The sequence below is a fragment of the Myripristis murdjan genome, chromosome 2, assembly GCF_902150065.1.
Source record: "Myripristis murdjan chromosome 2, fMyrMur1.1, whole genome shotgun sequence".
Classification (NCBI taxonomy): Eukaryota; Metazoa; Chordata; class Actinopteri; order Holocentriformes; family Holocentridae; genus Myripristis; species Myripristis murdjan.
Window position 1 is genome coordinate 12,516,787 of NC_043981.1, and position 12,339 is coordinate 12,529,125.

The window sequence follows — 12,339 nt, forward strand, 5'->3', positions numbered from 1 at the left end:
GCAGGCTGATTCAGTCACTGAGCGGAATAAGGAGACGTATTGATTGTTGTTTCAAGGTTTTACGGGAGACGGCAGAGTTATGGCAGTTGGGCTGCAGTGGCTCTCCGCCAGGAAGAGGAATCTGGGCACTGTCAGCAATCCATGCAGCCGCACCATAAACAAAGTGAGCCGCAAACAAACACAGTGTCCTCACTCTCCACATGCATGCATGCACACAACAGTACACGGCACGGAGAAATGACATTACCGTAAATGTGTTTTTATTAATAATAACAGTATCTCTTTTAATGAACATTGCAGATACATAATAGAAAATAAATCAGAAACAGGAGAGATGTCCTCTCAAGAGTAGTGAAAGTGCCTGGAATAGTTCTGTGCTATATATTTGTCATTGTTATTCGTCATCGTCATCGTCTTCGTTATCAAAGCCATCGTCACCAGAAGGATTCAGTTTATCATGAAACAAAAATGTATATCAGCCCCACTCGGAAAATGCAAACACATTCACATGGCTTCCCAAAGCAGAAGTGCTGACTCAAGCCTCCTGTCTACATCGCATTGATTCTACAAGTTAATCTGCAGTCAATATTAGTATTTCTACTTTGAGAGGCCTTGCGAATCATGACCATTGGTTTTTATGAATATTATGGCTCGATTGTCTTCATCTTACTTACGTTTTTGTCTTGATTATATTTACACAGCGTCACAGAGCACAAGGAACGCCTTCAGAAGTGTTGCAGAATCGGTGCTCTTGAACGTAACCCAAATGTTAATTAGTGAAAGGGTCAAAAGGTGCAACACACTGAAGTGGATTGACTCAGAAAATCAGCCTGGCTCAAATAATCAGCTGAAATGGACTCAGTTATCGATACTATTGGGTAATTGAATAATTTTACGTGGTGAAGTCAAACCGATAGGATTGTCCCCCAGAATGCCAATCCCTCCCATGATGCACTCTGGCCAGGTTAGAGCAAACACATGGAGCCACTAAAAGTTAAAAGACCCAAGCCTGATTTAAAGTGTTATGTCGTCAGCATATCATACACTAAAGAGGACTGACACTTTCAAATTCCAATCAAGCACACCTGAAAAAAAAAAAAAACCCAAAACAAACAAACAAAAAAATATAACTGAAGATCACAGGAAAATGAAGGGGAAAACACAACATACTGTAATTTATTGTTTACTTGTTTGTCACTTTTGCATATTTAATGGCACTAAATGAAACACGCAACCCCTACCTTAAATGATGTTGCAAGTATTTAGTACGAGGTTAGTTTCCCGAAACAAATGATATGGCACAGCTGCAGGACAGAAAGAATAAGTATACAAGTCGCCGTTGCACGTTTGAGATAGTTCTTGTTTCATTTGACTTTGTGAAATCGCACTTGCCGAGCCGACTGAGATGTGAGCCTCCCTCTGAGGGAAACAGGACCCTTTCGTACATGAGAATGGTTTACTGTAGCTTGCTTTGGTCTAACTTGCTTTAAGTAGCATTTCTATTGTACAGTTACACAATACTCCAGGGTTTAGTTTGCATTTTAAAATACATTCTAGTCATCCTTAAACATTAATTACATCTCAAGTTGAAGGGTTTCATTCTAAAATGCCACAGCCCCTGATGATTATTGGCCAGTATTTTAAAAACACAATTGATTAAATGTTGCTATCTTATAAACAAACGTTATTAGTCTGTAATAACTTCAACATTTCATTGCTAACTTAACCATAAAGCCAAAAACAGTTTTTTTAAGTGCAGGAGACATTTTTTTCTGATGGCAGATATCTCATTTTGGAATGAAACTCTTCATTTTTGCTATCATTATATTCCAACATCCCTTTTCAACAACAGTGCCAAGCAGCCAGGGCCAACTCAAGGTGTTTATAACCGAGGCTTGAAAGCCCTATTTTTTCATTTGAAAGCATAACTCAACCGGCAAATCATTTCCGTTGACCCTGGGATGGAAAACAAATCATAGAGCTGTCATTTCAGGGAAACCGTGTAACACAGATGACATGTTAGCCCTGGACGGCCTTGTTTGGTCCCATGGAGGAAACCAGGTAAATACTTCAAATGATACAAGATGCTTTCATACCATGGCTTTCCTCTCTTCCATCTGCACTGACATCATCGATTGTAGCTCCGTCCTCACACCAAATCAACTGTTTAATGTTACAATGATTGTGAAATGCAGTCGACGTGGCTAAGAAACAAAAGCCTATCGAGTTGCAAACACTATGCATGGTGTGCTGGAAATGCCAAAACTCCCCTTTTAACGATGAAAAGACAAACATACTTTTTTTTTATTTCTTGCAGTACAAGGGTAAGACATTTAGTGAATGACTTTCTATAGATTTTTTTTTGTGAGCTATGCAATTCCACATTAACAAAACATTGTTGGAAATATTCTGTATTATGTTTCCCGATTCCTTCTGTCAGAAACTTTATAGGTATAACTTGTCTAAGCAAATATCCATCAGTTACAAAAATAGACTTTTTTTCATAAAATAATACACATAATTAATTTTAGGTGATATAATCATCTGTTAAGGTAAATAGCAAGGCTGTTTTTTTTTTTTTAAAGTAAATATTATCGAGAGAGATAGATAGAGAGATAGAGAAAGAGAGAGAGAGAGAGAGAGAGAGAGAGAAAGAGAGAGAGAGAGATGTGAAGCCTAGCACCAGTATTCTTCATATCCCTCTTAATAGCCAAGACTCGGTGTTTCCAAAAGCATTTTAACGTTGAAATGATCTGAGCGCTAAGATGGATTTGGGAAACCCAGCCCATTCCCTTTAAAATCTTTCACGCTCTCTGAACTCCATATTTTGCATAATCTAGTTGAGTCCCTTTTGAAACCAGATTCCATCTTTTAAACCCTACAACCACCAACACAAAATAAACTCCGCCTCTCCACCCCGAAACTGACCGTATATCATCGTCGTCTCCCAAATACGGCAACTTTTACCCCCCAAAAAACAAAAGCTTGAGAAACTACACCAGCCAACAAGTTAAGATAAAGGTAACGACGGTTTAACCAACACATCTCACAGGCCATTGCTTCACTTTTATACAAACAGAAACAAAACAAATAATAATAAAATAAAAAAGAGTCCCAAATCGATGATAAAACATAAAGAAAACAAGTCCCAAACACTGATGCTACAAAGAATTAGAAAACATATGTACAGGACCCTGTATTCCTTGAGTTTCTGGGTAAATGATCGTAGGTGTTGGCTTGTGTTACGTGAGTGTTTATACAGGCATACAAAAAAAGTTCTTCTTGCTTCATTTTTTTTTCAGTTTCAATAAAAGCTCTCATTGGACAAAACAAAAACAAAAACCCAAAAAACCCAACAACTCTGCCATCACCGATTTGTCCAGTGAGTTTGACCCCCTCCACGTCCCGCCTCCCCTGGTTCCCCCTTTGTATCCTGGTGCAAATTCAACAGCAGCAAGTAGCTTTAGTGCCATTCGGGTCCTTTCGGTTCGAGCGCCGTCAGGGTCCAAGTGCCAGTGGTGAGTCCTCCCTGTGATGGACATCGTGCGGATCCACGCGAGGGGCGCGGCAAAGACCCCCGTCCCGTGCCAAGTTCGTCCCGCCCGGCACCGTCTCTGTCACCAGATGACGCTGGATATGCTGGTCTCTCTGGGCAGCAGCGGCAGCATGGCGTTGTTGGCGTGGCCCTCCTCGAGGCTCTGCTGGCGCGGCGACTTGGACTGTGGCCTCTGTCCGTTGATGAGGGTCATGGGGATGTTGCAGTAGGTGTGCTGGTTGCCTAGCGAGGAGAGCGGTGGGAGCGTGCCACCAGCCGGCAGGTCGTAGTCGTAGCTACGGTAATAGTGTTTCTGCCTCATCTGGGTGTGGCATGAGTTGTGGAATGATGAGCGCAAGTCCGGGTGCGCCGTCGCCATGGCGGTGGAGGTGGCCGCCGCCATGGAGATGGCCGAGACCGTCTGGAGCTCGCCAAAGGGGCCCTGCTCGCTGACGTCCAGTACCTGCTCATGGGAGATGCTGAGGGGCTCCATGCGCTTGAAGGGCATCTCATACTGCAGCTGCTTCCAGAACTTGGAGTTGAGCTTGTTGCTGGACGGCCCGCGCCACTTGATGACCGTCAACATCTTGATCGTGTGTTTGAGGGCCTCCACTTCCTGATAGTTCATGATGCCGCGCAACTCGGCGCACTCGATCAGGATGACCTTGATCTCGCCGGTTACCAACATGTTGCGCAGCCGTGTCTCCAGCTCAAAGATGCTCCACCCCCTCCGCACCACATAGTTGGGCGTCATGACAATGATGAGACGCTTGCTCTGGTCCACACAGCGCGCAACGTCCTCGATGTAGGCTGGACAGGCAGACAGACAGACAGATAGGCAGATAGACAGATACAGACAGATAGGTGGGAAGAAAGAACAAGATTGGACAAAGGGAAAGTGAAGCAACACAAACTCTGCTGTCTCGCTGTAAACAACAGTCCTCATGCAATAAAATGCACTCATTATAAAAAAGGCCTGTTTTCCAAGTGTTTAATTCTACCTGCTTGTATACATTCAGTTTAGATCACAGAAATTTTACACACAACACTGTGCTATAGACAATGGAAATGTGATAAAAACATAAACAAATAAACAAACAAACAAACAAAAAAACGCTAACCATAAATACATAGAGAACTCTCTTGGCGACTGGAGGAAAAAAAAAAAATCTTGATCCCGGTGCTTAATTGTCTGCTATCTTCTTTGACAAACTACAAAAGTTAAAACTAGTTTCAGGCAGTATCCAAGGTGTGAATGTTACAAACATAATCTGTATTTATGTCTGAAAAATAACATGAAATGATATGGAAACCCTCAAATGACTGCATGATAGAATCTGGTACATTTTTGATCATTATCAATAGAGACAGCTACCGATATACTGATATAAACATGTACAGCATGAATGTCATGTTTGTGAGCAGGGAATGTACAATAAAGGAGAATGAGAAGGGGTCACTTGTTTTGTATTGCAGGACAACAGAAAACAAAGCAGGTAAAGCAAAGCCAAATACCTGTGAGTGCTTAAAGGAGCGTTTTTTCACCAAAAGGTAGGTGGGGCCTGACTGGAAATATTACGTACATGTTCCTAATGATTAGCTCAGCTGCTCTTGTTGTGCAGAAATTGGTTTAGCGTTTTCTACTGGGTGTCAGGAGAGGAGGGGGTAGATAATGTCTGCTTTTAGCCTTTTTTTCCAGAGGCAAAGACAAGAGTAGCTCCTCAAAAGCAGGTAGACGGGATTAACTTGGCTTCCCTTTCCAATCAGAGCTTACCACCCTCTTGTGTGTGTGTGTGTGTCTGTGTGTGTGTGTATGTGTGTGTGTGTGTGTGTCTGAGAAGATGAAAGATGAAGAGGAAGCTAACAGCGGCTTCTGGGCTCTAGTTTCCCGGCGCAGCGCAGGGTGGCGCAGTGAGGCGCAGTGAGGCGAACCCCGTGCAGAGCTAGTTTGGACCAGCGACACACGAGGGGCGGACGGTTTGCTAGTTTCGCAGACCAAGGTGCGTCGAGATGGGAGTGGCGTTGCAGCAGGGGGAGGTGTCGACAGATTCAGTTTGGCGCAGTGACAGTTTCGTGCCAAAAGGCTTCGCCGAGGTGCGCCAAAAGCTCGCCATCTGAAACCATGTCTACTTTCCGCACAAGGCGGAGCGGAGCCGACGCAGTGGAAGTTTGGCTGACAGGCGGGCAGTGCGCACACGTCACCAAAACCTCACAATCAGCACAAACGGTGCCAGTCTCCTTTGATCTGACATCAGTTGTGACAGGACAGTTGATATAGAGATATATGTATGTGCTGATTGTGATCGTAGCATTGAATAGTGTTTTTTGTCGGCATTTATTGCATTGTTCATGTGCCTGACATTCTGGAAGCCTGCCTGTGAGGTTTTGGTGACGTGTCCGCACTGCTCGCCTCCACTCTGCGCCGGTCACCGGCTCCGCTCCGCCTGCGGCAGTAGACCTCCATGCCAATTGTGTAAACTTTCATTACGCCTTTGCGCAGCGCATTTTAAAGGCGAGTACAGGGGCTCATTTGATTGGTTAAATGTGAATCGGCTTTGTCAAACCCACTCCACGCCTCCTCTCCTCCCTTGCGCCGGTAGGAGGGACGGCGGAGTACTTGCGCCACCGAGCACGGTGTGCCAAACTTGCAAAATCCACCTGGCCACACCCAGTTGGCGAAGCGCATCTGCGCTACGCCCCCGCCTCGCCAGGTCTGCGAAACTAGAGCCCTCTGTGTCTTTCACCCTCTTGCTTCCCCTTACAGTAGTAGTAGACAGTGAGGCCGTGTGTGCGTGAGTGAGCAAATGTGCTCAGTGTGTCAGCAGGTCTTAGCGGAAACAAACGCTGCAGCTCATCTCCCTCGCTCTCCGTCTGTCCTGCTCTCCCCCTCATCCCCCATATCTGCGCAAGTGAACTCAAATGCCCTCGATTCTTTTATGTCACGGGCTGGCGGAGGCCCGAGGCTTTGCAAAGAGAGAGACCTGATTAAAGTAAATTTGGATCTGAAGTCGTCTTTTACTTTGACGTGACAAGTCAATCTCTTTTCTGTTTGGTAATTGGGCCTCATGCGGCAATTCACCACTCAGCTGGCTCTAGCTAATACTCCCCGGCAGGGTTAGGGCCCGTTCAATTAAACCAATCTAGGAAAAACAAAAGTTTTTTTTCTCAGAAAGTGTTACTTATCCCATCTTGAATTAAACAAATGAGAATGGATAGTACATCATTAACTAATGACTAGCAGTTTCACTCCACATTTTGAGTTGATTAAACTGAAAGTAAATTGACCCTGACCCCTCTTTCCTGTGTGGTAGTGTAACACTTCATGACTCCATTTAGATCCTCCCTGCAGAGACTTCAAACAACTGCCTTGCAGGCAAATCATCTGGTAAGAAAGGAAAGTAGGAGTACTAACTAATTAATGTCTATTTAAAAAAAGGCAGTAGATCTGAACCACATTTTGACTGTGATTCTCACTGGTGGCAGTGACTCTCAAGCGTGACATAATTTTGCAGCCCAAATAAGGGATTCTGGACCTACTCCTCTTCAGTCTTACATGAAAAAAAAAAAAAAAAAAAATGAATAAAGGTGTGAAATGTCTATGACTACATGCAATGCTACTACTGACTCTTATTGCTCTGTGTTTTTTTTTTTTTTTTGCACTCTGGTGGATTCTGAAGATGCAATTAACAAAAAATCCTAGTCTGTACTAAGTTTTCAGCATTTTGTGACTTGTTTAGCGTGGATAATGCAATATCTCCACCATGACTGTTAATATTTTGAGGAAACAGATCCCAAAGGCTGCTTATTTTTGCCATGGGTAAAGAGGAGAGAAAGAAGAAGAAGAAGAAGTAGTAGTAGCAGCAGCAGCAGAAGAAGAAGAAGAAGAAGAATTGACAAAATCTGAAAGGCATGAAATGACAATACAACCTGAGAGAAAACTGTGGTGTTGATACCACTGATGCCCATTTTGCTGTGTTACCAGAAAATGCACTTTCCCACTAGGAAAAATGCAGTGGAACAGCCCTTTAAGTCAGAATTCCATGTGGGGAACTTGATCTCTCAACCCCTACGTTTCCAAGATGCAGCATACAGTGTAAACACTAGATATATTAATAATCCTCAAAATAACCTGAAGTTCGATTTTCAGCATTGCACACCTGTAAATCTATTAAAACAGCTGTGTGGTAAATGGTTCAGCATATACTTCTCTAGTGCAAAGCTGCACTTCTTGTGGCGCTCTTTATTTCTTCCTTTTTTTTTTCTCTTTCAAGCTGGACTACTAGAACACACAGAGGTTGTAATTACGACCAACCGGCTGGGAATTTCCGACTCCCAGCTTCAAGCAGCATAAACAACCTGCTCAAACTGAACCGCTTTTCACCGGGAGCGACTACAATATGTTCCCATAAATAAACAACCTGGGTTTAGAGGCAGATTACAGCCTGTGACATTTCAATTAATGCAGGACTTGGGCCATAACTGTTCCAGAACGTAGCCAAACTAGACCGTCATCTAAATGATAGAATAAATAAGCCTTCTATGTGCATGGGATTAAATGTGAGAACTCACAGAGGACCTGCTGTCATTCATGTGATGCAAGACTCAATCCTGTGAGCGCAGAGTTCAATCACTTGATTCAAAGTCAAAATTCACATCATTTTCGAGCTGAAGTCACAACTCTTATTGTACTGTCAATCAGACCTGGGCAACATGGCCTCCTTTACACTTGGCAATAGCATGCACCTCTTATCCGGATTGTGTCTTGACATGATTTAGCTGGATTACATTTATACCTGACATTAAAATACATCTCCAGGGTGCACGGTGAAATTGGATTTCTCTTTCTCTTACAAAATGCTTCAGGATTTTATATTTTATCTGTAGCTGAATAAAATCCACTCACCCAGGAGGCATGTTAATGCCAGGCATAAAACAGTCAAAGTGTTTGCAAATGTGGTTTGTTTTGTCCGACTTTAATGACCAGCTGGTGGGGGGGACTTCTCACACGAGGCACGAAAAGCTAGAAAATGTAAACGTAGGAAAACATTTAAAATCTGCTGTGCAACTTTGTCATCATGCGGTAAACCCCATCCATCTGGTCAAAACAAACAGCAAACATTTCTTGCGCCTACTATTGAATCCAGGTCAATGCAAGTGTAAGTACCTGTGAAACAAATGACTTAATACATTCCTGACTTGATGAGAAAGTCACAGTTCAGTGGGTGCTGGCACAAGAGTTAAAAATCTGGGGAAAAAGTACCTCTAAGTAGTCTTGTGTCATCCTGGAAATGATCATTGGTGAAACCTAAACATAGATATTTACATTCAAAGTATGATCAGAATTGTAGAAAAGCATTAAAAAACAGTTCTGTGAAACGGGGGGGGCATCGCTCTGGCATAAACTGTGTGTCCATAGGTTCTCCATTGGCGATTGTAAAACAATAATCGCACTGACCAGTTTATTCCAGTTTAATATGGGATATGCAGATTAAAAACCCAAGGAAAAGTCTGAAGTCTCAGCCAGGTTTCACTGCTGCTGCCAAATATTAAGCAGTGCTGGATGCACAGTAAATATGTACAAATTTACGACTATGGCGAAATGCCCAATATTTAAAAAAAATCATCCAGCATAGAATAAGTTACTTATCAGCAGCTAAGGCGGGGGATTGCAGACAGTCTGAAAATAGCAAAGGCCAAACTGAGTCTATCTATAGCTGTGGATTATGTTTTATTGTAGCTAGTGTTGCAGTGCTGATTCATTCCCAACAGAAACTAAATGTTTACACATAAATACAATAAGCCATTGAGCTGTGGCACTCTAATGACAGAGGCAGACACACGTTAGATGCCTCTCAATCCTTGCGTTTTTTTGTTTTTTTTTTTTGCCATTTTTCCCATATTACAACAGTCCCCCACATCAAGCACATAATCACAGCAAGGGATTCAGCATATAACCTTGGCACAATGCCACCGAAGAGGAACATAATTAGTAATGGCGGTGTGTGCGGGAAGACAGGCAGATGCAAGTCGTCAGATCAAGGCTAATAACATAATGACATTATCAAACTCATCTGATAAGTCTGATGAGTTAATCAAAGATAAGCACAGGGCATGGTGAGAGGCTCCATTAGAAATATACTGCGGCAAAACATGCATTAATATCCATGCATAAAGAGCTTTTTGACTGTACAAGTGACATCATTACAAGGCAACATGCAGAGGTACAGTTTGTGTGGAGCTGGATCAGGGCAATGTAATAATAGGCTTGTTTTTTTCCATTAATTATGCTGTACATGTGGGTTGGGCTATTATACCTCCCACAGGCTTTACATAGCTCAGATAATGCACTTTAAAACCGTGAATACGGACCACCCAGTAACTGCAGACTCTCACTCTGACTTTTATAATTCATGATTAAATAAAAAAATCAAGCCTTCCTATAGTCACAACAGGCCATAGAACAAGAGGGGGTGGAGAGGTTACACAGAAAACGTAATTTCTTACAGGCTACTTTCTAAAAATAAAAAAAAATAAAAACATGTCAGTTAACTTATTCCTGTGAGTTAGTCAAACTAAGAAGTGTAATCTGATTGAGTAATTGACTGCAATTTATCCATTGACCCGTTCCAAATTCTGGGCTGTGATTTATGAAGCGCAAAATTCAGAATGTGCAAAGTGATAGCTCTGGCCACAATCCCACGACAGAAAAAAAAAAAATCTTCACTAAAAACATGCTTCTGAGGAATGAAACTGCAATCATCAGCTCCTCAAAAGTATTTGTAATCTGATTACTTTCTTGCCAGTAACTATAACAAATTACAGTTACCACTGTTGGAATCAGATTACTGAAACATCAAGCGGTTTCTTGAAGATGCCCTCCCTGCACAGCATGCATGCTACTGCAAAGATGAACCACTAGCATAAAAAAATGTAGGGGTCCTTCAGGGGTGCTGCTGAGAACCTCGGGCGCTTTGAAGTTCCAAAGATGTTCCTCTAAGAACCATGTGGTTCCATGAAAACCCCAATAGAGGAAGGGTTTGTTGCAAGCCCAGCCTCTGTTTGGATGTGCTCGGCAGACTAGTAGAATTTGCAGTTTCATCTACGTACTTATGATGTTGTAAGACATTTCTCACAAATGTTATATATTTTTTCATCCTTCCTTTTCCAAGAAGCATTATGAAATATTAGATATATTAAAAGTATATCAAATTGCTAGGACACAATATGACTGACAATTATTATCAGTGGTGAAATCAAGTACGAAGAAAAAAGAGATAAAATAAATTATGCAACAAAAAATAACTTTAAATTTCTTTTTCATTAATACTGAAGTCAGTTCCTCCCAGTTTAAAACTGAAGAACCCCTAAAGCTCGCTTTTATTTTTTGCAGTGTACCGTTCAGTTCAGACAGACGGGTTGAAAAAAATCAGGCTCATAATAATCAGACTTTAAAAAAAAAATGAATGGCCACGTTCACTCGTCTTAGTCACGCCACAACACAGATGCATCACAAAAAACGGCAAACAAAGCATATCACCAACGCACGTGACCACAGCAACACGGGCAACACCAGTGACAAACATTCGACACAACGTGAGATCGCCATGAGAGAGAGAGCTTACTTCCTGTAGGGATCAAGTCCCTGTCTGGAATGAAGAGTTTATACCCATAATGCTTCTCCAGGACGTCAGGGAGGATCTCCAGGGCAAAGCGCTCCTCCTCTCTGGTCTCCTGGCTCCACTGGTCCGGATCCACTTTGGTGTAGGAAAGGTAAGCGTCATAGTCCTTGTTATCTGCAGGTGGAGGGAGAGAGAGGTGTGTGTCAGCGCTTGTTATCTGCAGGCAGAGACACACAGACGGGTGAAATGTTGCAATTCTTGTTATCCGCAAGCTAAAGTGACAGAAAACCGTCAGTGACATTTTCCAGCAGAATCATAATTGTCATCAGTCCTTCAAACCAGACTGTCTTATTTAGTGTTTCATAATCCCTGCTATCACACAGGTGGAGAGGAAGACAAAATAAAAATAAAGCCTTGGTGCATTCACTGTCACTACACTGAATTAGAGTCAAGACTCGGTTTTATCACAGTCATGTATGGTGTTTTTTTTTTTGTTTTTACACGGCTCACAGTGTATTTTTAATCCAAGTGTGCAGCCAACTATGCCGCAAAAACTCTCCATCTTCACAAGTCATTTCAGTCTGATGTGCAGTGTTAAAAATCTTGCTTTTCTTAACACAAGTGAAAATATCTGACAGAAGGATGAGGTAATCCCACTAGTTTGCAATGCAGTTTCACCTGTTTCAGGAATTGTTCTGGGAACACTTATAAATTTGTTGAAACAAGGCAGAATAAGGCAGGTCAGCCCACTAGGATCAAGAAAATAACACTTGATTCAATAAAAATTTGGAAACAAGCTGAATTGTGTTGGAAAAAAATGGGATTACCTCATTCCACTTCAACACTGAACATAAGACTAAATGACTTGCTGATATAACGATTTTTGCAGTGTATTCATTCAACTTCATCATGATGTAGTGGAACAGGACACCTCCATTACACTGACCTCTCTGGTCGCCTCTGTTTATTGGGCGTGCTTTTCATTACCGCTCTGTCCCTCCTGACAAATAATGTTACCTTGCTAGCTGGTTGCCTACCGCTGGCAAAACAAATTAGACTCCAGGCTGTCCGCTGGGCTGAGCTAACTGCCCAACACTACCTACCAGGACGGCACATGGCATGGCTCCATCACACACATGAAAGACTTGATTGATGATAGATTTGAAAGGACTGAGCAGAGGGAGG

General features: G+C 42.4%; 1 protein-coding gene across 7 annotated transcripts in view; it reads right to left on the minus strand.

Moving 5' to 3' along the window:
• Positions 1-253: 253 nt before the first annotated feature.
• The window catches only part of LOC115371742 (interleukin-1 receptor accessory protein-like 1), a 325,316-nt gene continuing 313,230 nt past the window's right edge, over positions 254-12,339 (minus strand). For 4 of the 7 annotated variants that reach the window (XM_030069271.1, XM_030069294.1, XM_030069285.1 and 1 more), the window contains 3 exons: positions 11,158-11,328; positions 8,796-8,840; positions 3,618-4,345 (listed from right to left, as the gene is read on the minus strand). In XM_030069271.1, coding sequence (XP_029925131.1) covers positions 3,618-4,345; positions 8,796-8,840; positions 11,158-11,328 — 944 coding nt within the window. Of the gene's footprint in view, positions 4,346-8,795; positions 8,841-11,157; positions 11,329-12,339 lie in introns of all 7 variants that reach the window. The other 3 variants (XM_030069302.1, XM_030069256.1, XM_030069279.1) reach the window with 2 other exon arrangements.